At 39.0% G+C, this 26,780-nt stretch overlaps 3 protein-coding genes and 2 pseudogenes across 3 annotated transcripts in view; 2 read left to right on the forward strand and 3 right to left on the reverse strand.

Annotated features, from left to right (window-relative positions):
• LOC131329720 (probable pectate lyase 22) overlaps positions 1–26,780 on the reverse strand; it is a 97,316-nt gene that overhangs the window by 69,269 nt on the left and 1,267 nt on the right. The window lies entirely within an intron of this gene.
• On the forward strand, positions 625–11,714 carry LOC131329664 (uncharacterized). The gene is made up of 10 exons (XM_058362936.1): positions 625–986; positions 2,092–4,115; positions 4,940–5,593; positions 6,786–8,136; positions 8,520–8,866; positions 8,945–9,142; positions 10,326–10,483; positions 10,832–10,923; positions 11,019–11,128; positions 11,297–11,714. Exons 1-9 carry the CDS (start codon positions 803–805, stop codon positions 11,036–11,038), a joined length of 5,028 nt encoding a protein of 1,675 aa, XP_058218919.1. The 5' UTR covers positions 625–802; the 3' UTR covers positions 11,039–11,128; positions 11,297–11,714.
• On the forward strand, positions 15,930–17,067 carry LOC131329766 (early nodulin-like protein 6). Its single transcript, XM_058363146.1, has 2 exons — positions 15,930–16,213; positions 16,533–17,067. The coding sequence occupies exons 1-2, from the start codon at positions 16,012–16,014 to the stop codon at positions 16,931–16,933; spliced, it is 603 nt and encodes a 200-aa protein (XP_058219129.1). The 5' UTR covers positions 15,930–16,011; the 3' UTR covers positions 16,934–17,067.
• Positions 17,588–19,514, reverse strand: LOC131329735 (poly(A)-specific ribonuclease PARN-like; annotated as a pseudogene).
• On the reverse strand, positions 21,627–26,501 carry LOC131328766 (poly(A)-specific ribonuclease PARN-like; annotated as a pseudogene).

Here is a 26,780-nt window from a genome sequence, read left to right on the forward strand (position 1 = left end):
GTTTTGCATGACAAAAGTTTTCCGACGAAGTGATTATTGGTGCCGACTAAGATCCCGTTTCAGAATGATAAATAAGTACTTATTTTTTTAAGAATGTAATTTCAAGCTCAAAAATCATGTATTTACGCAAATAATTTTTCTATCACAATGGATTTTGTTTAATAGATCTCATTAAGATCTTTGATACGGTGCAAAAAAATGAAAAATTATTTTTCATTTACATTATTTTTGAGTTTGAAAATGTGAAATAAGTATTTATTTTTTAAGAAGGTGTTCTGGAACGGAGCCTCAATTTAATTTTTGTGTGAACATTCTAGTTAATGAGCCTTATGAGACGAACGTCTTGAATAATTGAATAAAATTCTGGACACGACAAAACTGTGTTCAAAATGACTCGAATCATTGAGTATAGATTTAGACATGGCAAATTTCATTCAATTCAGGATTGGAGGTAAGATGTGTAAAAACATTAATATTAACAAATTTTTTTTTATTTTTACTCCTATTTTTTACGGTATTGTATTAAACTTTACCAGCTTATGATAAAAAATAAAAAACTTTACCAGCTTGGAAGAGGTTGTTGTTATTTCCACTTCTCATTTCACTATGGCTAGAATTCCTCAAATTTGAAATTGGCTCCGCGCTTCTAAACGACACATCTCTACCAGTCATCGGAACACTCTTGGGAACACCTCCGTCTCTCTCTCTCTCTCTCTCTGAAGCCGCATCTCCGTCTAGAATCCCTCAGTCAGTCAATCTTCCAAACACTCTTGGGTGCATTCATGGCGCGTTCAATCTGAAAATGACAACCACAGAAAAGCTATTCGTCCAGATTTTCGACCGGAAGAAGCGGATCACCGAACAAGTCAAGCAACGAACAGACTTGTACAGGCAACACCTCGCTTCGAAAATTCTACTCGATGGATACAATCCTCCTCTTTGGCTATGGAACCCTAATTTCAACTCGGAATCTTCAGATCCTCAAGGTACTCTCTCTCTCTCTCTCTCTCTCTCTCTCTCTCTCTCTCTCTCTCTCTCTCTCTCTCTCTCTCCCCTCAAGGTACTCTCTCTCTCTCTCTCTCTTATACACAATGCTACACACACCTTTCGGCCACAACTCCGGATACAACTGCGTCTAGAACTGTTTGATGCACAAGAGTTCACATGCATCGAACTCCAGACGCAGTTGTCTCTGGAGTTGTGGTTGAAAGGTGTGTATGTAGAGTTTGTCTTTCGAGTGGTCGATTGCTTGTTCTGTTAATGCCTTTAGGGCTAGCTTGGATGCTGAGAAAATTAGGGAAAAGAATAAGATCAGAAATTTTGAATCTCAAATTTATATTCTGAAATGGAGTTAAAAAAAAAAATTATGTTCTGATCTGAATTTCAAAAATATTTTCTTCTTCGGTTCATATGGACAAGAGAAATTGTTAAACAATTGGAAGAAAAAACCACGGGTTTTATCTTTTTGGACAGCAGGGGTATTTTTCAGCTTTTCCGACAATAGTTTCTACCTAGGCGAATTGCAGTCACCCATATAAAATAGTCTCTACATTGTTATGGAATTTCCCTAGTTTTTTTTGGTACTTCGGAATATAAATTTCCCTAGTTTTTTAATTGTTGATTGCAAATGCCCAAAACACATGGACATTGTTAAGTTTTAGCTGACACTTACTTCAACACTGCCAGATATTTTTCTTACTGTTCAGCGGGGCTATTTAGAAACGCAAGAGACAGTCATACAAACTATTATACCTCAAAATATGTCTTTAGCTGTTAATCAGTCATTGCCCTTTTTTATTTGCGAGATGGCCGAGACAAAAAGGAATTATGATCACGGAAGCATCCTTGGCTAGTTAACGAATCCCCAAAATTGACATCTTTTGAGTTGTAAACTAAAGGACTTCCCTATTTATGTGCTTTTAGGAGGCCATCAGAGTGTAAGACTCCTTTCAAAAAAAACAAAGAACAAAAAAAAATCAGAGTGTAAGACATGCGTTGATATTTTAATTGTGTCCCAAATCTGTTTGTCAGTTTTGTTAACAGAATGTTTCAGTCAGTGAAGCATTCTCTTGCAATGGTGAATAATTGCAGGGTTGAAGAAAGAAGAGCTGATTTCCGAACTTCTACTTTCTCATCCACGACCTGCAGTTCCTTATTCTGGCGGTCCCTACTCTGCGTATGACAAGCCAGTCGTCGTACGAAATAATGTAGAGTTATCAGAAGGGTTGTTAACCCATGCATCCAAAAAAGGTTTTAATACAGGAGATAGACCAAGAACCTTGCATGATAATAACATTGGATGTGCCTTAAACAGCGTTCCGGAGTTGGATCTTAATTCTACTTCTCCTCAGGCGCAGGGTGAGGTGAGGATCTCAGACATTCATCCCGACAATGGTTTTAGTGCAAGGGATAGGATAACAACCATGACTGAGTGTCATGATAATGACGTTGGGTGTTCCTTTGATTGTGTCCCTGAGTTCGATAGTAGTGCTACCTCTCGTGAGCAGCAGGCTGAGGTGAGAATCTCATACATTCGTAGTGACAATGGTTTTAATGTAGGAGATATGCCCAATTGTTATGATAATGACCTGGATCATGCCTTCAATTTTGACCCTGACTTTAGTAATGGTGCTGCCTCTCCTCGGGGGCAGACTGAAGTGAGAATGGCTGTTACTTATACTGCACCAGATCAGTCACTTGCCAGGCTACAACGGTCCAAGTCTAGGCAAAAGGCTCTAGAGATTCGCAATTCTGCAAAAGCAGCAGCTAAAAGCCGTTATGCCCCTGAAAATCTCACTGGTGCTTGTTACAATGGTAATAAAATGTCGAGGATGGTTTCCCAAGAGATAGATCATGATATTGAGTTATTTGGATTGGCTAATTATTCTGATACCGTTAGAGAATGCCAGGGTACAGCAAAGAATCCTAACACTTATCGTGGTAGAATAACAAGATCTAGAAGTTCTTACAATCTATCTAGTCATGAGAGTATTGCCAAGGAAGATGGCTGTCCTACGATAAGGTCACAAAGTACTTGTACTGAAGGAACATCAAAGCCTGTAAGTTCATCTTATACTGCCAGCCAAAGAGTTGCACTGTCCAAATCTGGTGCTTCTAAAAGGTGTCCTCTTGATAACTCGCTGGACCGAATGGAACGATTTCAACTCAATAATGTGCCGGGCGGTGAAGTGGTGCCACACTGTCCTGACAGTAGTGCTATTGTTAACAAGGATGTAAATGCTGATAACATTGTTGAAACCGAGGTTATCTCAAATGGGCTACTTGAAGGTAGTCACGAGAGTATTGCCAAGGAAGATGGCTGTCCTATGATAAGGTCACAAAGTACTTCGATTGAAGGAACATCAAAGCCTGTGAGTTCATCTTATACTGCCAGCCAAAGAGTTACACGGTCCAAATCTGGTGCTTCTAAAAGGCCTCCTCTTGATAACTCGCTGGACCGGATGGAACGATTTCACCTCCATAATGTGCCGGGTGGTGAAGTAGTGCCACGCTGTCTTGACAGTAGTGCTATTGTTAACAAGGATGGAAATGTCGATAACATTGTTGAAACTGAGGTTATCTCAGATGGCCTTCTTGAAGCTCAGGCAGCCATTTCTGAGTCCAACTTGGATTTGGCTTGCCCAAGTGTAAGGTTTGAAGCTTCTATCTCAAGGCCACCTGTTTTTGGTATGTTTGTGAAGCCCAAGACACTAGACTTTGGTGACATGGAAAAGTGCTTGAATAAAATTTCTGGTCCTATGCTGGAAAAGGGAAGGCTGGAGAAATCAGCTCCCAAAATGAGTACTCCAGTGAAGTCTGCCACATCAGATGATAAAATAACTTTTTGTAACACTTCTGGAAAATCTTTAGTGAAGCAATCACTGGAGCCCAATGCATCAAACAATAAGACAGACGCTTGGAGGGTTTCTTCAGGGACCTGTGTAGAGGAGTGTGTTGTACATAATGAAGATGTATCCAACAATCTAATGTATGTCACAGATAAGTCAAAATCTATCCAAGAAATTCAGCACTCTCTTGTTTCTGATGGGCCAGATAAATTGTTATCGAGTGCTGGTAAGGGATTTGATGAAAAATACATGGTGCAAGTTCAAGAGGTAATTGTTTTCCAGTTTATAGTTTTCAAGTTCTTAATTATGACACACCTGAATGTGTTCATTTGCATGTGTACCACACACACACTGGCATGTCCAGAGAAAAGAGATTGAGCCATCATTGCTTGCAACATGCTTTTGTGACAGTTATCCAAATGTGATAAGTACCTTCATGTTACTTTGGGAGTCTGCGATAGATTGCGTGGGTATACTTCATGTATGATGCGGATAACATACTTAGCTGAAATTAATGGAAACACACATTTACATCAACTTTTAAACCAATCTTAACAAAGAGTTGAGCATTAAAGCTATTATCTGATATAGGAATTGAATTCCATTGCCACATGTGTCCTGTTGACTATTTGGATTTTATTCCTCTCTTGTCAACCATGTGATGGCCCAATAGGAACTGCAGAGTGGATTAGATTCTAAACGTTTTATTGACCAAATTGGTCAAATGATCAAGTAAGGTAAAAGAATTGCCAGGTTTAGTTGATATTGCTTAAATAATTCCTTTTAACATCATTTTACTGGTGACTTTATGTTAAGGAAATTGATATTCGCGCTCCCTTTTTTGATGCAGGTGCTCCACTTTGTTCATGAAGTTACTAGTAACTTCACGTTGAAAGTGGAGCACCTGCATCAAAAAATGGAGCGCAAATATCAATTCCCTATGTTAAATGTACAGTCGGTGTTGCGACTTGCAAATATTAGAGTTCATATGCACTCCCAAACACCAGTGCGCATGTTGAATGCCTGCTCATGTTTCTTTTCTGCTATCGTAAGCTCTTAATGCAGGATTTGTGTTTTATCATGATTGACAGTGTGAACTTGTCCATGACGGGAGGGATGTAAACGGGACAACCCCTTTTCCCTTCAAGAATCAAGAATTAGGGCCATCATTTGTCTCAAGCCGGACCAAGCGCTCAACTGCAGAGCAAGATTGCAGGGTTGGGAAGGTGGGAGTGACTGATCCAAGTAGCTCTGGTCTAGATTTACGCTATTGCAGTGCAGAAGATAGTCAGGACTTGATGCACCTTGAAAAAAGTTCTGATAAGGGTAAGATGAGCGGTTTTGTTTTGAGAGAGAGAACCCTGCTGGAAAAAGAATCACATGTGGTAGAAGATGACTTATTAGCATTCGGTTTCACTGGTTCCCTAGAACTGCCACTTCTGCAGACATCCTCATTGCCAGTTAGAAGATTAAGATCTGCTGCAGAAAATTCTTGGCCTCAGTTTAAGCATAGAAAGGTTGAAGACCAACAAGCTAATTTCTCCTCTGCCTCCCCTAGTTGTAGGGCGAAAGAGATTCATTGTATAAGGGTTGGGGGTAATTTAGGAACTGACTTACAATCTCAATATGATGGGGATGTAGCACAATCAAGTGGTGATAAGATTCCTGATATCGAAAAGCACTGGGAGGTGAAATACAATTTGACACAAGAAACTGAGCCTTCAGCGGAGATGCAACTTGAGCAGGTACCTTGTGTTTTTGTTGCAAAAGTTATTCTCGTGGTTCATGTACATAATTAGCTGTACTTTTTGTGGAAGGAAGATGCTGAACCTAAGTCCCTTTACAGTCATAGTGCCTTGGGCTCACTAAGTTGATTGACATGTATATATAGAAAGCCTCTAGGAAATTATGACTGTTTTGTGGATGTTGTGTATCTGTAAATAATGTGGCGTTTATCATTAACTCTAATTGACCTTGGTAGGCGAACATCAGCCGTCCATGAATATGCATCAATCCGTTGGATATCTTTTGCTGCTGGGACTGTCTAATGTATACTTACAAGTTCCAAGTGGTACTATGTAATGGAAGATTAAAAGATGATAGAGTTAACCTGATTTGATGTTCATGGACAGCAATAAGTTTCTGTAGCTGACCCCAATTGATTGGGAATTAAGGCTCAGTTGAGTAATTATTGGCAAGAATAGAGTCCTCGTTCTACCATAATGGACCTTAACTACAAAAAGGTAGTGTTGTGTGTTAACTAACGAGTTGGGAGACAACAAAAGGATGAACTTTATTTGATTACTAGGTTGGGTTACTTGCTCTCCCTCCCTTCCTCTCTTTCCAGAAGAAAAAGGAACTTGAATGCCTTACAGAACCATCTTCAGGTAGATCCCATTCATGGTGGGACTGTCATACTGTTCTTGGTTTTACGGCGAGCTGAAATATGACACTAGGTGCATTTCAAGGTAAGTGTACTAATCAAATTGATCCCTTGATTAAGTAACATAAAGCCAATGTAATGTAACACAATTCTGGTTTACTAGATCTCTAAAAGAAAAAACAAGGTATCGTTTTTTAGGAGATTATTTTGTATCCCACAGGAACCAGGCAATTACTAAAAACACTTCAGCTCCCTGGTGGTGGTCCCAAGGGGATTTTGCTCAACTAGAGTTTCCAACTCAAGATCTTCCCTTCACAAGGCGCAAATCCCAAATCAGCTTGCTACTGAGCTAATCCTGTGGATTGTTGTGGATTGTTAGGAGGACATTGAATGATTATCATGTTAATTGATATCAACTAAGTTAACTAACTCATAAAGCCGTTAAAACTATCGGTATTCTGTGCTGATGTGATTGAAACAACTTGCTTTTATGTTCTTCGCTTAATCTGCACAAACTGATGCAGGAATGCTGTCTTTTCTGTTGTGTTGGACAGGATGAACTTGGCTTTGAAAAGAGAAATCCTGGTTCAGATGCCACCTCAGTATTCAAGAATGGACATTTAGGGACATCTATTCTCTTGGGTTTCATAAATGATACAGCTGAAGGATTCCAAGATTGCTCTTTTGAGAATGTTGAAACAGCAGATACAACTCACATAGACCTGGATGTAAGGATGCCGGGTGATGAAATACATTACATAAATAAGCTGCATTCTGGAAATAACATTGCCTTAGAAAATGAGGATGACTTGACTCATCCTGAGAGAATGCTACAATTGCCTTGTTTTGAGGAGGGCGTCCCATTTTCACATTCTTCAATTGTCTCTCCTCAAGACAAGCACCTGGATTCTCTTGATGCTGATCAAACTATGCCTGAGTTTGAGCGCTTCATGATCGACACTGAAGAGGATGGAGACGGGTTTAGTCTTGACAAATTTGATCTTCCTAGTACTGCAATAGAACGTGCTAGCATTCTGGAACAGCTTTGCAGATCAGCTAGCATGCATACTCCACTGCCTAAATTTTCAACTACTTTTAAATTGCACAGAACACCAGATTTATACCAGTCAGTACCAAATGGACTTCTTGAGCACACAGACCTGAGGAGCACCTTAAATCTAAACGATGGTGGGAAACAGCTTAGAGCCAGTTATAGTAATGTGGGTGAAGTGAAGAGTGCTTTCCAGGGGTCTTCACTTTCTGATTGTGTGCCGTATTCTGATTCTCATTTCAATTGGAGCTTAAAAGAACATCCTATGTCTCCAGTTGGAAAGCCTTGGGATTGGTTTTCAGTTAAATCTAGTAGTTCAGAGAAGGAGCGGAGCTCAAATCAAGAACTTACTTGCTTTCCAATCGAGGAAGACCCTAACATTAGTGAAGAGAACGACAATGGAGATGAAGAGGCCGATATAATCCTAGAAGACACTTGTTCAGCACTTCTGAATGGTGGTGCCAAAAGAGAACCACTTGCAGAGCTAACAGCAGTTTCTGCAGTGGAGAGATTTCCAGATAGAAGTAGTTTAGATTCCGTAGACACTGAAGTCAGCGTCACTGAGGCTCATAGCAAGGTCAGACAACCGCTTGGAAATCGCAACAACAATAAGAGGAGATGTACAAATGAGGCAAAGGAGAACAGCCATTTTTCAGTTAGCACAAACTGTGATAAGAAGGCTACAGAATCACTTAATAGCAGATTCAGTAAGCCAAAATTGTTGGGGAAAACTAGCTTGAGGAAAGGTATGCAGGGTCTATCAGAGAGGGAGCCAAAGCATAACAATATTGTTACGAACATCACTTCCTTTGTCCCATTTGTTCAACAAAAACAAGCAGCTGCAGTTGCTACAGGTAATCTATGTCATTTTTCAGTTCTTAGTGCTGTTTGTTTACTTCATTTTTTTACTTTCTGGAAAGTGACATGTTAGCGGCATGTCGGACCATAACTTATGTCAGTTGCTAACCTTTGTTCCAGCAGTGCAGAATTTTTTTTTCGCAACCTAAATGTTATCCTTGGGTTTGCATGGGTAGTCTGCCAGTTATGCTGGTATATGACTCTGACACAGATTTGTAGCAATTGTGTTAAGAGTAGGAATTCATGGATAAGGGGTTAAGATTAATATAAATTATTGCGGAACTGGAATTAACTTGCATAACTGTTTGATGATCTTTTGGAGGAGGGAATCATATGTCATTTCATATATAATTCACTATGTTTTTGTGGCACTTCATAGGGAAGAGAGACATCAAAGTGAAAGCTTTAGAGGCTGCCGAGGCTGCAAAGCGCCTTGAAGAAAAAAAAGACAACGAACGAAAGATGAAGAAGGAAGCATTGAAGCTTGAACGAGTGAAAACAGAGCAAGAAAATCTGCGGCAAATGGAGTTAAAGATGAAAATGAAACAAGAGGAACAGAAGAAAAAAGATGCTGATATGGCAGTAAGAAAAAGGCTGAGGGAGGAAGAAGGAAGAAAAGAGAAGGAAAGAAAAAGACAGCGAATTGACATGCGGCGACAACAAAGAGATCAAGGGGACAAATTACGCAATCGGAAAGTGGAGAAAGAAGTACCACTCAGTACCATAGTAAGACCCTTTCTGTATTAAAGCGCGTTTAATTTTGCTGTTTGGCAGCTGCACTTACCATGGTGATGTCTGTGCTAGGATAAAAAAGTGATTTGTGGGACTCAATCTGATGACGAATTGAGAAAAGTTCAGAAAATGGGAAATAAACAAGGAGATGACAATATTGGCAAAAAGCCACACACAGAACTTGGGGCCTCTGAAATTTTGACAAGAAATCTCAGACAAGCAGCCCTTGAAGATTGTGAAGCTTTTCCTCGCTGTGGTGATACTGGGGAGGTAAACTTTGCATCATACAGATCCCTGAAAGGGAAAAAGGGAAATTATTACTAGAGTTTTCTGAATATGCAAAAAAATTTCAGCTGTATGTTCTCTTTTCGTGGCAATAATGGCAACAGTAGACTTCCATGTATAAGTGGCTTGGAATATGAATTTTGGTAGTCTAGTTCATGGGTTTAAGGACTGGTAGAGAGAAGAGGGTAGGCATGCTTGTAATAGGAAAGGCTTGTTTGGTCTAGCTGGACCAGAGGAAACCTTGGATGAGGAGCTCCAGTGTCTGCATCTTATTTCCCTCATTTCCCCTACTTTTAGGTAATATGGCAACTCAATTAGGTGTTCTCCTTCAAAAAAACGAAACAACATGAACATCTCAAGATTGCCACTTGACTAAGCCTTTCATCGAACCACTTGGCTTATTGACTTTCTGGATCTTGTTTGCTATTTCACTCTATCATGGGCCATTCCCTCAATTAAAATTGCAAGATGACATGACTTTCTTGTCCCAAGCATTACCCTGGATAGTTTTGTTTCTTCCTAAGTCCTAAGCCAGGTTATTTCGTATATGCCCAAATCATCTTAGTCAGTATTCCTCATTTTTTCTCACAAATCTGTTCCTTCCTAACCCCTTTTCTTTTGGTTTTACCACACATCCATATCAAACTTCCTCATGTTAGTCCAGCATCTTCCCAACATCTTATTTGTTGACCCATAATTTGTACTGTAAAACACGATTGGTCATATAGCCCGGCTTGTAGAACTTTCCAGTTAAATCTCATTGGTATTCAGTATTCACTGATCACCCGAATCAAATCTCTCAAACGACCATAAAATTAGGAAAAGGAAAAACAAAACAGAAAGACTAAAACTTTTCATGGTGTGTGGTTTTATCTTTGGAAAATTTTGGATCATCTGAAGTTGTTTTAGGTTCGTTGTGCTTTGCAACAGAATCCGGCACGGGATTTATGGAACCCATGAAATGTTTGTTTCGCAGCTGAAGGCTTTTATCTTCCATCTTTTTTGAGATTATAATGGATAAGAGGTTACTTTGTATTAGTCAGGACTGTTCTTAGGGGCTAACTGATGGTAGTCCATGCTGTTTTCACCATTATCAAGAATATTTGATATGCTTATGGATTTTCACTTCGAGCCTTGTACTGAAAATATAATTTTTTTCTTATATTAGCCAACAAGCGTGTTGAGTAAACCTACTGAAAGTAACGACCTGGTGGAGAAGACAAGTCGAGAGAAATCATACGAGATTTCACCATATCAATGCTCCGACGACGAAGATGAAGAAGTGGATGAAATTCCGACCAGTAAATATATCCCCTCATGGGCAAGGTAACAATCTTAGTCTTTCCTTTTCAGATTTAAAACCATCTTGAAAATTGCCGCACGTAAATTGCCGCAGAAATCTCACTTGTTTTGTGCTACCTGACATGTATCAAGTTTACTCTCTGAAAAGAGTAACCCCAACTATTTCTACTCCATATAAATTACCCACTTGTGATCTGGATATTATTCATCCAAAGCTTCGAAGGATACTTTTGAGAATCTCTTTTCGATTTCGTTTTTCTACTAATGCTGAAAACTTAGCAGAAAAACGAAATTGCAATTTGGGCCATTCTGCCTATTTCTGTTCATGTGAATAACTGAAGCTTGTAATAAGTATTTGCTTGCCTTATGCAGCAAAACTTCTGTGGCTCTTGTTCTTTCCTCCCAGCAAAATATCGACCCAGATGTCATATTTCCCCCAGAAAGTTTTTGCAGTTCAGATGAAGGTTAACATTTTTTGTTTCCCTTTCTTGCTTTAATCAGTGTAAAAGCCACTGTTCATTTTGTTCTCTAATTAAAGAACATGATTTACCATGTGTAGTTCTCCGGCCTCGAAAATAACCCCTGAAATAGGGGGCAATGTTTGTGTTCTTGGTCTTCAAGAACATGGTAACTATATAGCTTGGATGAGATCAACTGCGCCAAGAAAAGGTTCTCTCTCTCTCTCTCTCTCTCTCTCTCTCTCTGTATGTATTAGCTCTGTTTCTCTTCTAGTTTGGTTATTCTCCATATGAAGCAAGAAAAAGAAATGCATCGTCTGGCTTTTTCCCTTCAAGAATTATGAGGAATTAAGTTTGGTATCTTGATTTTTTGTGGCAGATTTATAGAGAGAGCATTTTCAAAGAGTTCAGGAGCGTGATTCAAGTTCAAGCAGCAAAGTTGAACATATATCGTTTTGTTACTAATGTTTTGGGGAGGGTGATCTTGTGTCTCGAAAGATCAGAGCTGTAGAGATGTATATGCTTCATTGCAATGCTAGATTAGATGTTTCCCCTGCAAACGTAGGGATGGGATGTGAATCTAGATTCTCATAGTTCCTCCTTATGGTAAGTAATGTAGTAGAAGTTTGATCTTGATCCGGCAATATCAGTGATCTCAGATTTAGCTCAATCTGGGAAGATGGAAAAATTATCAGCTCTTATAAATTTCAGAGTTAGATTATATTTTCTTGTGTAACATTCATGGATTAAAATCCTGGGTAAATAGTTGTTCTTCGAAACCAGTGTTTACTTCAAAATATTGTTGGCATTCTGTGACTCATGCCGTCGAGCGAGAAGTTAGTTTGCTAGTAATTACCTTTGCTCAGAACCATGTTCCATTTGTTCTTGTGACCCCATCTAGTCCCACATAAAATGAAAAGTTCAGTGCCAAATAAGTGAGAACTTTGGACCTATTTAGTCTGTATAAGGCCGTTTCTTGGGGAAATCTGGGAGAAACAAAGTTGCGCGCCGCCTTGTGAACTTGTGGGTAAGCGATCGCGCTAAGAGTGTGACGGCCAAAGCAGACAATGTTGTATTGGAAGGGTACTGGTTTTTTGTTAAATAGTTCTTCTCTCGTATTGTGAGCAGAGACGGAACGGTGGAGCTACGTCGGAACTAAGATTAATGAATTCACAATTCTAAATGATCATCAAACACATAAGCCATGAAAAACAAGAACATTCTGATTTTAAAGCCTTGGTATGGAAATTATGGATGTTCTTTTGTTGCTTTTTACTATATTGTTTGTATAATTAATGTTGGATATAGGAATCTCTTGACATAATCTGCAGAGAAAAGCATATTAATTTTACCATTACAGCAGGGCCACTTTCGTCATCATTAATCTAAATACCGTGCCAATTAAATTAACGTAAACTGAATCCGGTTAAGATCCAACTTGGAAGACGAAAGGGGTGTTTCTTATCCCCGGACTATGTGCTTGTAATTTTATTTCTAATGGAAGACTACTTCTCGTTCAACCAAAAAAAAAAAAGAAAGAAAAAGAAAAGGAAAAAAAAAATACTTATCCTCGTATGTACATAGCGATCGAATCAAATGGTTATATAATCAGAGTTTGTCAGATCAAATCATCATCAAATTAACTTGTAATGTTTACGAAGATTAGGCCATACACGTAACGTACGGTGGATCCAATTTCATGCATGATTAGCATCTTCGCATTTGATGATCATCAACCTTCCTTCCTGATTGCAGTGGTCTTCGGTCGGTCCATAAATTCTTGATGGATATATATAGTTCGAGATCTATGGAGCCTGTAACACATGAAATGAAAGGTACTCAATATATATATCAAATGTTATTTCATCGAACTGTTACTTCATGAATCCATCATAACTAAATATAACCAATTCTCACACACACACACACACAAAAACAAGCGGTGTTTGATCGGGATGAGAAGGTGGCCGGAGAGGGATGAAGAGTGAGAGAGTTTGGTGGTGGTGTAGTGATGTGATGACAGAAGAAGGGAGAGCACACTCCCACATAAACCAAAGGATTTTCTTTAAGCTAATGGCGGGTTGTGCTCTCTCTCTTCTGTCAACATCCCATCCAACTCACTTTTCAAACTCCCCCATCTCCTCCCACTCATCCATCCATCCATCCATGAGATCATATATATATACCCATTTACATCTGGATCATCACACACACACATATATGAGAGAGAGAGAGAGAGAGAGAGAGAGAGAGAGAGAGAGAGAGAGAGAGAGAGAGAGAGAGAATATGCATATTAGAATGAGTTCGCATGCAAATGTCCTACCCTCATCCACATGCAGACACTAAGTAAGATACAACAACACAAAAAATAAAAATTATACGTCTCCAACACCAGATATTGGAGCAAGTTTTTGGTGCATATAAATATATGAATAGATTTATACTAACTACATGATAGATAAATAAAGCCATCTAATCTTTAGGAGCAAGTTTCGCAAAATCTAATTAGGTTTTTGGTGGAGAGAGAGAGAGAGAGAGAGAGAGAGAGAGAGAGATATTTATATAGATATAGGTGGATGGAGTCTTTGGTGCAATGGAACAGTGAAAAGGAAGAGGCCAATTTATAGGGGGGGTTGGGACCGGAGAAGACCGGTAAACCAAGGGGTTGTGACTGGCTATAGGGAGTAAAAAGTGGTCCTTGAAAGTAAAGCTGTGTTTGGTTCAATTTGGCAGTTTCTCTCGATTAGAAGAATCGGCTAAACTTAGCAAAAGTCACTTTGCCATTCCCATTAATCACCTGTAAAAAAACAGAGAAAAATGGGTTTAAGTTGGGACCAGGTCAGGTGATAATGGTCCAAACGAGGAATAATAAACCCCCAAAGCTCGCCAAGTGCTTTTGGCCTGTGACTTATGTGTTTTCTTCATTAATCTTAAAGTCTTATGTTCGATTCTTATTTCCAACAGCTCTTGCCTCTCCCGATGTGCGCAAGCGTGTGAAACAGTTGTGAAAAATATTGTAGGTATTAGTTTGAGGTGCAAGCTGGTTTGTTACATTAAAAATAAAGGGTCCGTTTAAATGCGGGATAAGGATTGATGATATTAGTTATGAATGGAGATAGAATAGTAGATGGTATTATGTAAGAAGGATAGGTCCATATTAATGTGACGGTGGGATTAAATAGTACTTGGTTTGAATGAGAAATAAAATAAGAAAATAAAGTTATTTTGTAGTTGAAATGAAAGAGAGATGATGTATTATCCGGATGTATTATGTAATAACACCCAAGAACCTCTCCATAAATAATCCCCCGCCGGGGATATTAGGGAGTACAAGAGAATTCGAGATTTAGTTAATACCCGATAAAATGTATTTTCAAATCATGACTTAATCATAAGCCTACAGTTTTAGGAGGGGTATTACTCGGTAAGCCCCGTCCAAATAGGCCCAAAAAGAAAAAAGAAAAGAAAGAAAACTCCATGTGAAGCTTTAGCTGAATATGGGGATATGGATGGTGACCGGCTGTTGCGGGTATCCCGTGTGGGGGTTCTATTTTTCTAAGGTTGTTGTGCACGTGATTGCGTCCACGTGGCGAACATGCAGGGCCTAAGAGGTCATGATTTTGGGCCCACCTACACTTTCTTCCTCAAATCTCGGTCCAGTAATTTTCATCTAAATAGAAACAGATGCTATGTAAGTACTCCTATTAGTGAGATTATTATGGTATCCATTCACATTTTAGCCGGACTCAATTTTTTTTTCCTTCCTAGAATTGAATGTCCGAGTCAGTTTGCTTGTACTTCGACTAATTCTAAAGTTTTGAAGCTAACACTTGAGTGAACTCTCCGGTAGCCCTAAGACTTAAAATGTTTAGCCGTGGTTGTAAAAAAGCAATAAGTGTTCTTCCTTAAGGTCACAGGTTCTATTCTCACGGAGGCCAAAATATTCCAAACCCTTAAGGCCACTGAGAGTTATACCCGGTCGTAATCTTCAAGACCTCAGATTTTATCGAGATACGCTTAAGTTGACCAAAACATCCGACTATTAAAAAAATCGAACGTGCAATCTTATAGAAAACAAGTAGCTAGAGTATTACTTTTCCATTTGCACGTAGCTAGGCCAAATCCCTTCGGATTACGTACATTTTAACCAAACTTTTCTGCTACTTTTCCTTTTTTTGATGGCTATCTGCCACTAATGTAAACATGGAACGGTATAACTATATCCACATTAATAAGAGTAAATACATTTAATAACAAGACTTAGTACATTTAATACATGGATTTGTTCATAAAATTAAGCTTTTGATTTCTTTCCATTTAACAACACCCAATTGTTATAAATAAATAAAAATGTGGTAAGGAATTTCAACTACCTATTTTCTATATATACTGAAGGGGAGAAACTTATTCACGGTTCAGCCGTGAACCAGTTCTTTACAGCAGCAATTAATAGCAAATCGCAACTGTCCAAAAGTGTTTTGGGTGGTCCGGATGTTAATGAAACTTTTCTGATCCGGACCGTTCAAAATACTTTTGGACGGTTGCGATTGACTTAGACTTAGTTTCCAATGTTTAGGCTTAGTTTTTTTGGTAATAAAAAAAAAAGAAAAAAAAAAGACTTTAGTTGTCTCTTTTGCTTTCCAGTTCAACAAAAAGTTAAATAAAATAAAATAAAAAACTGAATGGGCCATGGGCCACTTGACTTAAGAGATCAAGGATTTGGGCCTAAGACAGTAATTTTATATGGGCTTTGGGCCCAACTCATTTGCGGAGATTCAGTCAGACCCAAAATCACGCCACTAACCCAAACAAGTTTTTAAACCGCCAAGTGCCAACTTCCCCCACTCCCTCCTCCTCTCCCCCCACTCACCTCAGAAATAAACCAACTTAACCGCCATGACTCTCTCTCTCTCTCTCTCTCTCTCTCTCACCTCAGAAATAAACCAACTTAACCGCCATGACTCTCTCTCTCTCTCTCTCTCTTCATAATAAAAACCCACTTCGTGCACTCTCTTTTCTTCCCATTTTGCTACTTGCTATTGACTCTTCACTGGCAATAATTATTAGCTGTGTAATTTTGAGAAACTTCAGAGAATGGCTTCTTCTTCTTCTTCTTCTTCTTCTTGTTATTTACTATTCTTCTCCTTTTTCTTGATTTCCATGGCTCCCCTCTTGGTTTCTGCTGATCAATTCGCAGTTGGCGGCGAGAAAGGCTGGGCCAAACCCACTGGAAACGACTCCGAAACCTACAATGAGTGGGCTTCCCAGAACAGATTCCACGTCGGTGATGAAGCTTGTAAGTTTAGTGATTTTACACCCATAGGTATATTCGCAGAAAAAAATAAAAATTTGGATGGCTTGAAACTTGAAAGTATGGCCCTTTTCTTAATCATCATCTCTTATAAACTTGTCAAAAGTATTTGCCTCTTGGGTTCATCTCTTACCTTAAAAGTAGAAAATCGACATTTGAAAAAAATTCATGAAGACTACAAGTTAAAAGGGAAGGTCTGTGAGACAAATCCGGACACACGTGCCCAATGCACATAATCTTCTCATTATTTTTGGTGGCTCACGACCAAGTATTTGTTGGTTTCTTGTATAATCGTTTTTTTCAGTATTCAAGTACCAGAAGGACTCAGTGCTGGTAGTGAACAAAGAAGATTACGAAAACTGCATCACATCAAACCCAATCTCCAAATTTGCAGACGGAAACACTGTTTTCGCATTCGATCACTTCGGATTCTTCTACTTCATCAGCGGGCAGCCCGGTCACTGCAAATCCGGTCAGAGATTGATTATTCGGGTGATGGTGCAGTCTGAAGTCGAACCACCGCAAAATACTACCACACCACCACCTAAACCGGCTGAAGAGGGCGGTGGAGATCACAACGATGATGATTCGTTTAGGTTTGGACCGCCTGGGAGCATCTTTTCTGGTTCCAAGATGGGTGTTGCATCTTCTTGCTTCATGACTGCTGTTGTCGCTGCGTTTGTGATTCTTTGTTTGTTCGTTTAGGAACTAGGATGATTTGGTTATGTTTTATTTCTTCTCGTTTCTAGGTGATTCTGTTTGATGGTTGTTTTGCTTGATGCTTTGCTGGTATTGTAACTCATTTGATGAACTGCCTTTGTATGGCTGTTTAATTTCAGTATTTATCTCATTCGCTTTGATTACCTGCTTCGGTCTGAGATGGGTGTTTTGGAATCGCCCAGACCAACCCACCGACTCTAGCTCGAAGAATAAATCAAGCAAAGAGCGAAAATAGAAAAGCACGATACAGCTTTTACGTGGTTCCCCCAATTGGATGATTGGATACATCCACGACTATCTAATGTTCACCAAATAAAGGAGGGCGTACAGTTATATCGGCTTATAGCACATTATCTATTCACGTCGAGCACCAACTATATCAGGAAAGTGACAAACTAGGACTGAATCAGCCTTCACAAACCAACCCAAGGATGGGAATGAAATCTAAGTTCAGGAGGAAAAGAGTGTTGAATGGCTCACTGCTCTTTCCAACTATGCTGTAAATCTTCAACTTTGTTCAGTGATAGTAGTTGATGAACAATGACCCAGATACCAGTAATATCTGGTCATTCCTGTGGCTACCATTCTAGTGTTTGTATACAGCACTTGCATTTGAATACAAAAACCTTGTTGATAAACAGAAAGTACAAAAACCTTTCTTCAGATTTCGATAATTATCAAAATATTCAAGAAAACAATATCTTAATAAGAAGCACTAATCTAGGAGGATACATCTTGGATCCCGTACAACACGAATTAGAAGTTCTATCCTATTTGCTAAGCTGAGCTTCACAAGTGTACGAGGAATCAATGGCTTCGTCATCTCGGATATGGCCTCGTGCTAGATTGTCTATGATTCTGTTTATCTTCCCCGACTCACTTCGATCAGAACTATTTGGAAAAGCAGCCATTTCATTTTCTTGGGTTTCCACCTCTCTGCTGGATTCTAAAGATTCAGTCTTCCAATTAATACGCATTGCCTCTGCCTGATCAGCAAACAAGACTTCTGAAACCGGTTAACTACAGATCCTTTTATAGAACTCATAAGAGGCTGCACGAGTGTTTCCGCCTTCTAGAAGTTTTGAAAGGGGATGCAAAACGGATATTGGATCGTTGTTGCTTTCCAAGGTTTCCTTCAACTGAAGAAAATCAGTGACCAATTCAGCCTTGCTGAACTGCACGAACACTGCAGTTTAATCCAAATGATAGACAGAACTAACTGAGTTTAGGCCAAAGACTTTAGTTATGCATTCCTTAATCTCCCTTGCCTTGATCTTTGGCAGAAATCCCCACATTAAAGCAATATTTTGAAACACGATCCTTGGATACCGGATTTTTAGGTTGCTAGAGTACTAGGCTCAGAAGTTCGCTTACCAGTCCTTAAATCAATGATGTCACCATTAATCCAGCTCAAATAGAGAAGATTGATGTGCTTTTGAAGCTTCTCATCATTGGCCAAATTTGTGGAGGGCGAATGGAGCTTGAAATCGTAACCAAAGATGACTGCATGCTTGGGCAAAAACGCACCCCGTCATAAAAGCATCATAGCCTGCTTCATGCTTAGCTCCAGAGTTCCAGTTCAAGGACCTGTAAATGGAGTTTAAAATCTATTAACAACTGAGAGTATAAGCATTCCCCATCTAAGCTTGGAGAACAGACATAATTTATTGGGTTTGAGATTTCTATCCTTCGAAAGAAGGTTCCGATGGCTTCTTATTAATTAGTACTCCATTTAATAAAATTTTCAAACTTCAGAGGTGATTCAATATGAATAAGTCAATGTAAACTCTTCAATAAGATGAAGAGCAAATCTCTGACAGAGTCGGTGACAGACACTGTTTGTTTTTCTCTTTGATAAGTACATATGGCGTATCATTAAAGAGCTCCAGAAAGGCCAAACCTTGTACACATGTAATTTGAAAGTTTGACAGAATGACTTGTCAACATATGCCGAAGCACTAGGCGCAATATCATAACCTTAAATGTGACTAGTTACTCTTGAACCGTAGGTCCACTAAACTAGAAAACTGCAGACGCATATCCTCAATAGAGTCCCAAGGCATGTCTCAATAGAGTCCCAAGGCGACATGCCTTGTACCATGGCTTAGTTTGGAGCGAACTTTTGCCAGCTTACGCAACCAGTAGATGAGCCATAGAAAGTTGAAATACCAAATTGAAAAAATGAACAAAATGAATAGGCAGTGAAATGAAGAATTCCACACACTACAAATGATTACAAAGGGATGCACACTTCCTGTCATCCACCTGAACTTCCACTTTAACACGTGGTTTGGGACCCAAACCCGGTCCCTGAACACTGGAAGCGATTTCTGGACATAATAAGGCAAATGCTCTGGACAGTGATGTGCTGCTCTTCTTCATCATAGGCAGATGCATATCGTTTGTGTTCAAGAGTATTTTGGTGTCAATGATGTATGGGAAGTACTTATTTACGGAGGGGACATATTCTTCAGCAGTCGAAGGAAGAGGACCTAAAAATTTGCTATAGATGTGCGCAATATCTGTATCACAAAGAAAAAGCATCTAAGTGACAGAAGATAAATGTATAGAATTTCCGTTTGACCGAGAAAAAAAAGAAGAATACAAATGTATAGAGAAACAAAAACGAACCCATGATAGCTGACGTGGACTTATTGAAGAGAAACAGAATCAACAGAACTCGCTCATATTAGTTGGTTAGCTAACTGAATCAACAGAATCGAAGAATCTTCTTTCACGATCGAAAACAAGATCTGCTTTAGAAAGTTTGATAAATACTAATTCCCTCTCTCTCCCACTCCAGAAACTATTCTCTCTTTCTCTCTCTGAAACCCTAATTTCTCTTTCTCTCTCTCTCCCAAACCCTAATTTCTCTCTTGCTCTCTCTCTCTTCTCTCTCCATGGAACTCCCATGCGACATTGAATTGGACATCGTCCGACGAATGGACGAACCATCGCGATGAGTTTGGTGGCTAGATCATGGCTGACTGCCGTGCGATGTGTGACTCGCAAAGAACGGCTTGAAAAGTTCGAATGGAAAACGAGGGCACTCAAAACACTCTGTGCGTTGATTGAGGTGAATGGGCCGAATGGCCGCAAAGCCAACCTCGGTGGAAATCGTACAGTGACGTTCTACATGCAACTGTTGAAGAAAGAGAAAAAGAAATCTCTTGAAAACGATATTCTTTTGGATATCTATGAATTGCTGGAGAATTATGATGTAATCCTGAAAATATTGACATCGGAAAAGGTAATTCTTGTTGAAATACTCCGTATAATTCTTGTTGACATCGGAAAAGGTAAGGTAATTATATGGAGTATTTCAACAAGAATTATACTGAGCATTTCAACACAAGAATTACCTTTTCCGATGTCAAGATTTTCAGGATTACATCATAATTTCTCCAGCAATTCATAGATATCCAAAAGATTTCGTTTTCAAGAGATTTCTTTTTCTCTTTCTCCAAAAGTCGCATGTAGAACGTCACCGTACGATTTCCACCGAGGTAGGCTTTGTGGCCATTCGGCCCATTCACCTCAACGAACTCAAAGAGTGCTCTAAGTGCCTTCGTTTTCCGTCAAAACTTTTCAAGCCGTTCTTCGCGAGTCACACATAGCACGGCAGTCAGCCACGATCTAGCCACCAAACTCATCACGATGGTTCGTCCATCCGTCGGACGATGTCCAACTCAATGTCGGACGGAAGTTCCATGGAGAGAGAAGAGAGAGAGAGAAAGAGAGAAATTAGGGCTTGAGAGAGAGAGAGAGAGAGAAATTAGGGTCTCAGAGGGAGAGAGAGAGAATAGTTTTTGGTTTGTGTTTTTTATGCGTATGTGGGATCACTATTGAACCTTTATAGTCACTTCAAATTCGGTTCTATCCCACGACAACTAGTTTGGCAGTTAGGCCTACTACTATCGACTAGTCCACATAGGAAGAGGGAAGGTGCTCTTTATTTTATGTATGTTCGAAAATGGTAACTGGGTGCATCTTGGCTTGATGGATGGTATGTTAATTGTTATCCCTTTTATAACGATTTGACGCATTTGTAGTCTGTAGAAGTGGCATGGGCACTGAGGCATTACTCATGCCACAAAATGCATACCATTGCCAACTAGATTAGAGAGACAGAGGCCCGGGAGAGGATTGGGAACGGAAAGAACGAAAAGATAGGAAGAAAGTCATCCCTCACCACCACCGGCAACAGTAGGTTTTATGTTGATTATTCCATGGTAAACATGTAACCCTGCTACTCATACTCCTGCACGAGCTTTTGCTTGTATAGTTCCAATTGTCTTTTTTTGTGGGCGACTGTGAGCGAAGGATTCTGGATGGATCTCTTTTTGTTTTACTGTTTTGCGGGTTCAACTGTAAATAAACGTTCTAAAGTTTTTTGGTTTGTTCTGGGAAGACTCTAGTAAATGTCTTGAGAGAAGGCCAGCAGAACCTCGTGCTTATGCACTTGGCATTGCAACTGGTATGTAAACATGTGGTTGGCATGTTTAGCTCTCGCAATGTATGTTCAATATTATCTCTTCTAGAAGTGACAATCCCAACTCATATTTCTAAACCCGCCCAAACCCGTCCACTTATAACCCAACTCAATCCATCCATATTGTATAATGGGTTCATATGGGTTGAACCTATATGAACCCATATTTACATGGATTTAAATGGGTTAAAACACACTCACCTCCACTGATTCCTCCAAAAACAAAACCTGGCCAAATCAAAAATCATCTCTTTCATTTTCGTGGAAACACAAATCATCTCACCCGAGTCGTTCTACTAGTATTAAAATCAATTCTCTCTGCCCACTTCTGCAAACAAAAATTTCTCTCTCTCTCTCTCTCTCTCTCTCTCTCACACGCACTTCGGGTAGGTTTGAATTAAAAAGTAGGGAGTTACTTTTTTTCACCTTAATTCAATTTTTTTTTTTTTTTGCATTTGGTAGTTTTGCGTCACACTTTTATGACTTATTGGTTCATCTCCATGAGCAGAACCGAAAAAGTAAAAAAATTTGATCGAAACTCATATTTTTTTAAAAAAAAAGTCAAAAAGACATCTCTTTGACTTTTTTTTGTCTTTTTCAAAAAAATTGGATTCCGATAAAAAAATTATACCCTTTTTTGTTACTCTCGTCAAGACGAATCAATAAGTCACAAAAATTTGACGCAAAACTAACAAATGCAAAAAAAAAAAAATTGAATAAAGAAGAAAAAAAAATCACTCCCTATTTTTTAATCCAAACTCACCCGAACCGACTTCTGTTCTAAAAACAGTAAACAGGGTAAATTAATAGGTAAATCAACGTTGATCAAGTTCATTCCTCTGTTCAACTATTATTCCTACCTCTGTTTCAACACTTTTTTACCCTTTTTTTTTTTTTCTGATTATACGGCAAACTTTGTGGGTTTTTTCCCCTCAAAGGTTTCCCCCCCCCCCCCCCCCCCCCCCGAACAAAGTCAGCTTGACTGCGAATTTTAGCAATCCCACTAGTGCATTCAAGGCTACTGGCCCGATCACTTACTTTCGTTGAAGCTGAACTATCCTTGACATGATACCCATGATCTGATTCTTTCTTTTTCTTGATAAGTTCCACATTCAAGTAAACCCCCAGTGTTGGTAACTGTAGGACTTAGATTTGTAGGTATTTGTTCCAAATCAACCAGCGAAGCTTGAATCTGTTTGATCAGCTAAAGCATTGATTATCCACTGTCGTTGAGAATTCTGTCCTCTGTTGCCTCAAGCTGTGATTTACTTGCATTCGAATTTGAAGCGTGCAAAGGTGAAGGCTGGCAAGAATTTCCTTCTGATATTTTTTTACCAGCCGTTTTCCTTTGCTTAGCACAAGATTTTCTGATTTTGTGGATATGAGGAAAGAACAAATGCGTAAAGTTAATCAGACTGACCCATTAGGCCATTAGTCAGCCAAATACTACACGGCTCTCTTTGTTATTCAGTTCAATGTTCTTCATCACCACCTCTATCTAACAACACAGATAAGAGGCATCCACAGCAATAAAGTCAAAAATTCATGTAAGTTCAAATAGAAGGATACATGCCAAGTCTCAGATATCAAGTCCAGGAAAAGTATACACGCCCGAAGCTAAATAGGTACTACACGAATCCAAACATTTCAATTTCATTTTTTTTCAAACAAGGGTGTAGGCCTAAGAGTCATTCTTTCAGGCTTGCTCGTGGATTTGAGTATTTATCTCGTCTGCTAGAAAGCTACCTAGCCTTCATGTAAGTTCCGCTGCTTCAACCTTTCTGAAAAAAATTGGGAAATGCAATTGGAGAATGACATGCAGACCTAAACAATTGGATGCTAGAGGGACGTATCTTAGCACTTCACGTGTGCCTCGATCAATATGATTGCATATCGTTCATGCATGTTGTGTAGTTGTCTCCAATTGTTTAAGTTTCGAGAAGTTCTAACAAATTTTTCCAACAAAAATGGCCGATGAAAATCGCAGCTCTTGAGCACAGCCCCATTTGTTCTGATAGAGACCCTACGAAAGGATCTAAAACCCCACAAAAAACCCAGATGCTAAAAAAGAAAGTAAATAAGAAGCAAACTCAAAAAGCAAATTGAAAAATTAAAAAAAAAGGGGAGCCCAAAAAATAGTACCCGAAGTTGCAAAGATCGGGACTTTAGATTTTTGCTTTGCAAACTGCAAGGAAAGTTTGCCCAAAAGGTCAAAGGTCGAATCTCACAAAGGCCATAAAGGCTAGGACAAAAAGAGTGTTGAATGGTTTACTGCTCTTTGCTTCTTTCATTTTTTTTTTCTTTTTCATTTTAATGGAATCTCATAAAAAAAATAATCTAATTAGAACATCATTAAGATATAAAAAAAATTAGAACATCATTAAGATAGAAAAAAAATTAGAACATCGTAAAAAAACCCGCAGTTATTAAAGAACAATTTCCAAGTATGCTGTAAATCTCTAACTTTGTTCATTGATAGTAGTTGAGGAAACCCAGACCCCTGTAATATCTGGTCATTCCTACGGCTATCATTCTAGAGTTTGTATACAAAACTTCCATTTGAATACAAAACCTTGTTGATACTTGATAGACAAAAGATACAAAAACCTTTTTCGAATTTTGACAATTAACAAAAATTCAAACTGGTGTGGGGAACATTAGGAGGCAAATAACAAAAATTCAAGAAAAAGTATCTTATTAAGAAACGCTAATCTAGGAGGATCCACCTTAGATCCTGTACAACATATGGATTACAAGTTCTATCCTATTTGCTGAGCTGCGCTGAGCTTCACAAGTGTATGAGGAATCAATGGCTTCATCATCTCGGATATGGCTACATGCTAGATCGTCTATGATTCTGTTAATCTTTGCCGACTCACTTCGATCAAAAGTATTTGGAAAAGCAGCCATTTCATTATCCTGGGTTTCTACCTCCCTGTTGGATTCTAAAGATTCAGTCTTCCATTTAATACCATTGCCTCTGCCTGATCAGCAACCAAGACTTCTGAAATTGGTGAACTACAGATCCTTTAATAAAACTCATAAGTAGCCGCCCGAGTGTTTCCGCCTTTTAGAAGTTTCGAAAGGGGATGCAAAACTGAGATTGGATCGTTGTTTCTTTCCAAGGTTTCCTTCAACTGAAGAAAATCAGTGACCAATTCAGCCTTGCTAAACTGCACAAACACTGCAGTTTCATCCAAATGATAGACAGAACTAACTGAGTTTAGGCCAAAGACTTTAGTTATGCATTCCCTAATCACTGTTGCCTTGATTTTTGGCAGAAATCCCCATATTAAAGCAATATTTTGGAACACAATCCTCGGATACCGGATTTTAGGTTGTTTGAGTACGAGGATTCAGCAATTTGCTTACCGGTCCTTAAATCAATGATGTCACCATTAATCCAGCTCAAATAGAGAAGGTTGATGTGCTTTTGAAGCTTGAAATCGAACCCAAGATGACTGCATGCTTGGGCAAAAACACACCCCGTCATAAAAGCATCATAGCCCGCTTCATGCTTAGCTCCAGAGTTCCAGTTCGAGGACCTGTAAATGGAGTTTAGCAATTTTGTAACAGTTGAGAGTATAAGCATTCCCCATAGCTTGGAGGACAGACGAAATTTAGTGAATTTGAGATTTCTACCCGTCAAAAAAGGTTCTGATAATTTCTTATTCATTAGTAGTTCGTACTCTATTTTTTTGACTTTCATCAAAGTTCAAAGTTGATTCACTATAAATAGTCAAAAAGTATACTCTTCAATAAGATGAAGAGTAAATCTTTGACACTTATTTTTCCTCTTCAATAATTACATATGGCGTATCATTAAAGAGCTCCAGAAGGGCCCAAGCCCAACCTTGAACACATGTAATTTGAAAGTTAGCAGAATGACTTGTGAACATATGCTAAAGCACTAGTCTATCATAACCTTAGAATGTGATTAGTTTCTCTTGAACCATAGTTCCACTAAACAAAAAAACTGCTGACGAGAATCCTCAATAGAGTCATAAGGTGACATGCCTTGTACCATGGCTAGTTCGGAGTAAACACTTTTGCCAGCTTACGCAACCAGTAGATGAGTCATGAGCCATAGAAACATGAAACCACAAATTGAAATCTTGAAAATATGAACAAAACGAATATGCAGTGAAATGAAGAATTCTACTCACTACAAATGATATAAAGGGAAGCACACCTCATGTCATCCACTTGAACTTCCACTTTAACTCGTGGTTTGTGACCCAAACCCGGTCCCTGAACACTGGAAGCGATTTCTGGACATAATAAGGCAAATGCTCTGGACAGTGATGTGCTGCGCTTCTTCATCATAGGCAGATGCATATCGTTTGCCGTTCAAGAGTATTTTTGTGTCAACGATGTATGTGATAGGCGCGTAAATGTTCACATACGTACCCCTAATTTATCCTTGCTAAGTCCGTTTATATTGTTACTCTGTAAAGTAATGCTCGATTTTTGTGCCGTAGGTATTTAGAGATTTTGACATTTTAAATGGGCTTTGTTTAGTTGCTGAGAAGCATGGATTGCATCCTATAATTTTTCCTCCTCCCAGTGTGCTGTCGCGTACGTGGTACTAGAAGTGGAATGAGTTAGCAGAATAATACAAATTGTAAACAACGTATTAGTGGGCCCCTGAAGCTATACTTATTGAACGTACAATTGGTTGGGCCTAATATTTAATTGTTATTCTGTCTAAATGCTGGGCCCAAGTTACCGATATTACTAGGGAAAATGACGGCTAAGGACGTGTTTGATAATTAATACATTTCAATGACATTTTCAGCATTAACAAATGTTCTCAAATGTTCTCAGCATGTTCTTGACGGGTATTAATTATCAAAATACGTCCTGGCCGTTATTTTCCCATATTACTACGGGGCTTTTGCAAGGAAATGGGGCTGCCACCGAAGGTCGGCTACGATGAGATATAAAGGACAACAAGCACAACAGAGAGCGGCACTTTTTTTGACGCACCACGGGGAAAAAGAGGAGGTGGCCACGGATTGAATCAGAAAACAGAGGCTGCGCGTAAACCTCCATTATCATGTCAGCCTTCAACAGAACTTTGATGGTTTCAACTTTGATGTCCGGCTAAACTCGTTTCTAAGGTCTAGATGATGCTCGAATTCTGAGTAACGATTTTTTATGTTTTGATTTAGTGTTTTAATTATTCGAATCGTGGTTATATGACTTGAGGATTTATTTACGGTATTAATTTTCTCTATCGAATCTTGTGTATGTTTTTCTAAATTTTTATACACGTTCATACAACGGTTCTTAATTGTTTATGATAACTGAGTAAGATGGGTTATACTCCATAAGACG

The sequence above is a fragment of the Rhododendron vialii genome, chromosome 6a (genome assembly GCF_030253575.1).
Source record: "Rhododendron vialii isolate Sample 1 chromosome 6a, ASM3025357v1".
Lineage (NCBI taxonomy): Eukaryota > Viridiplantae > Streptophyta > Magnoliopsida > Ericales > Ericaceae > Rhododendron > Rhododendron vialii.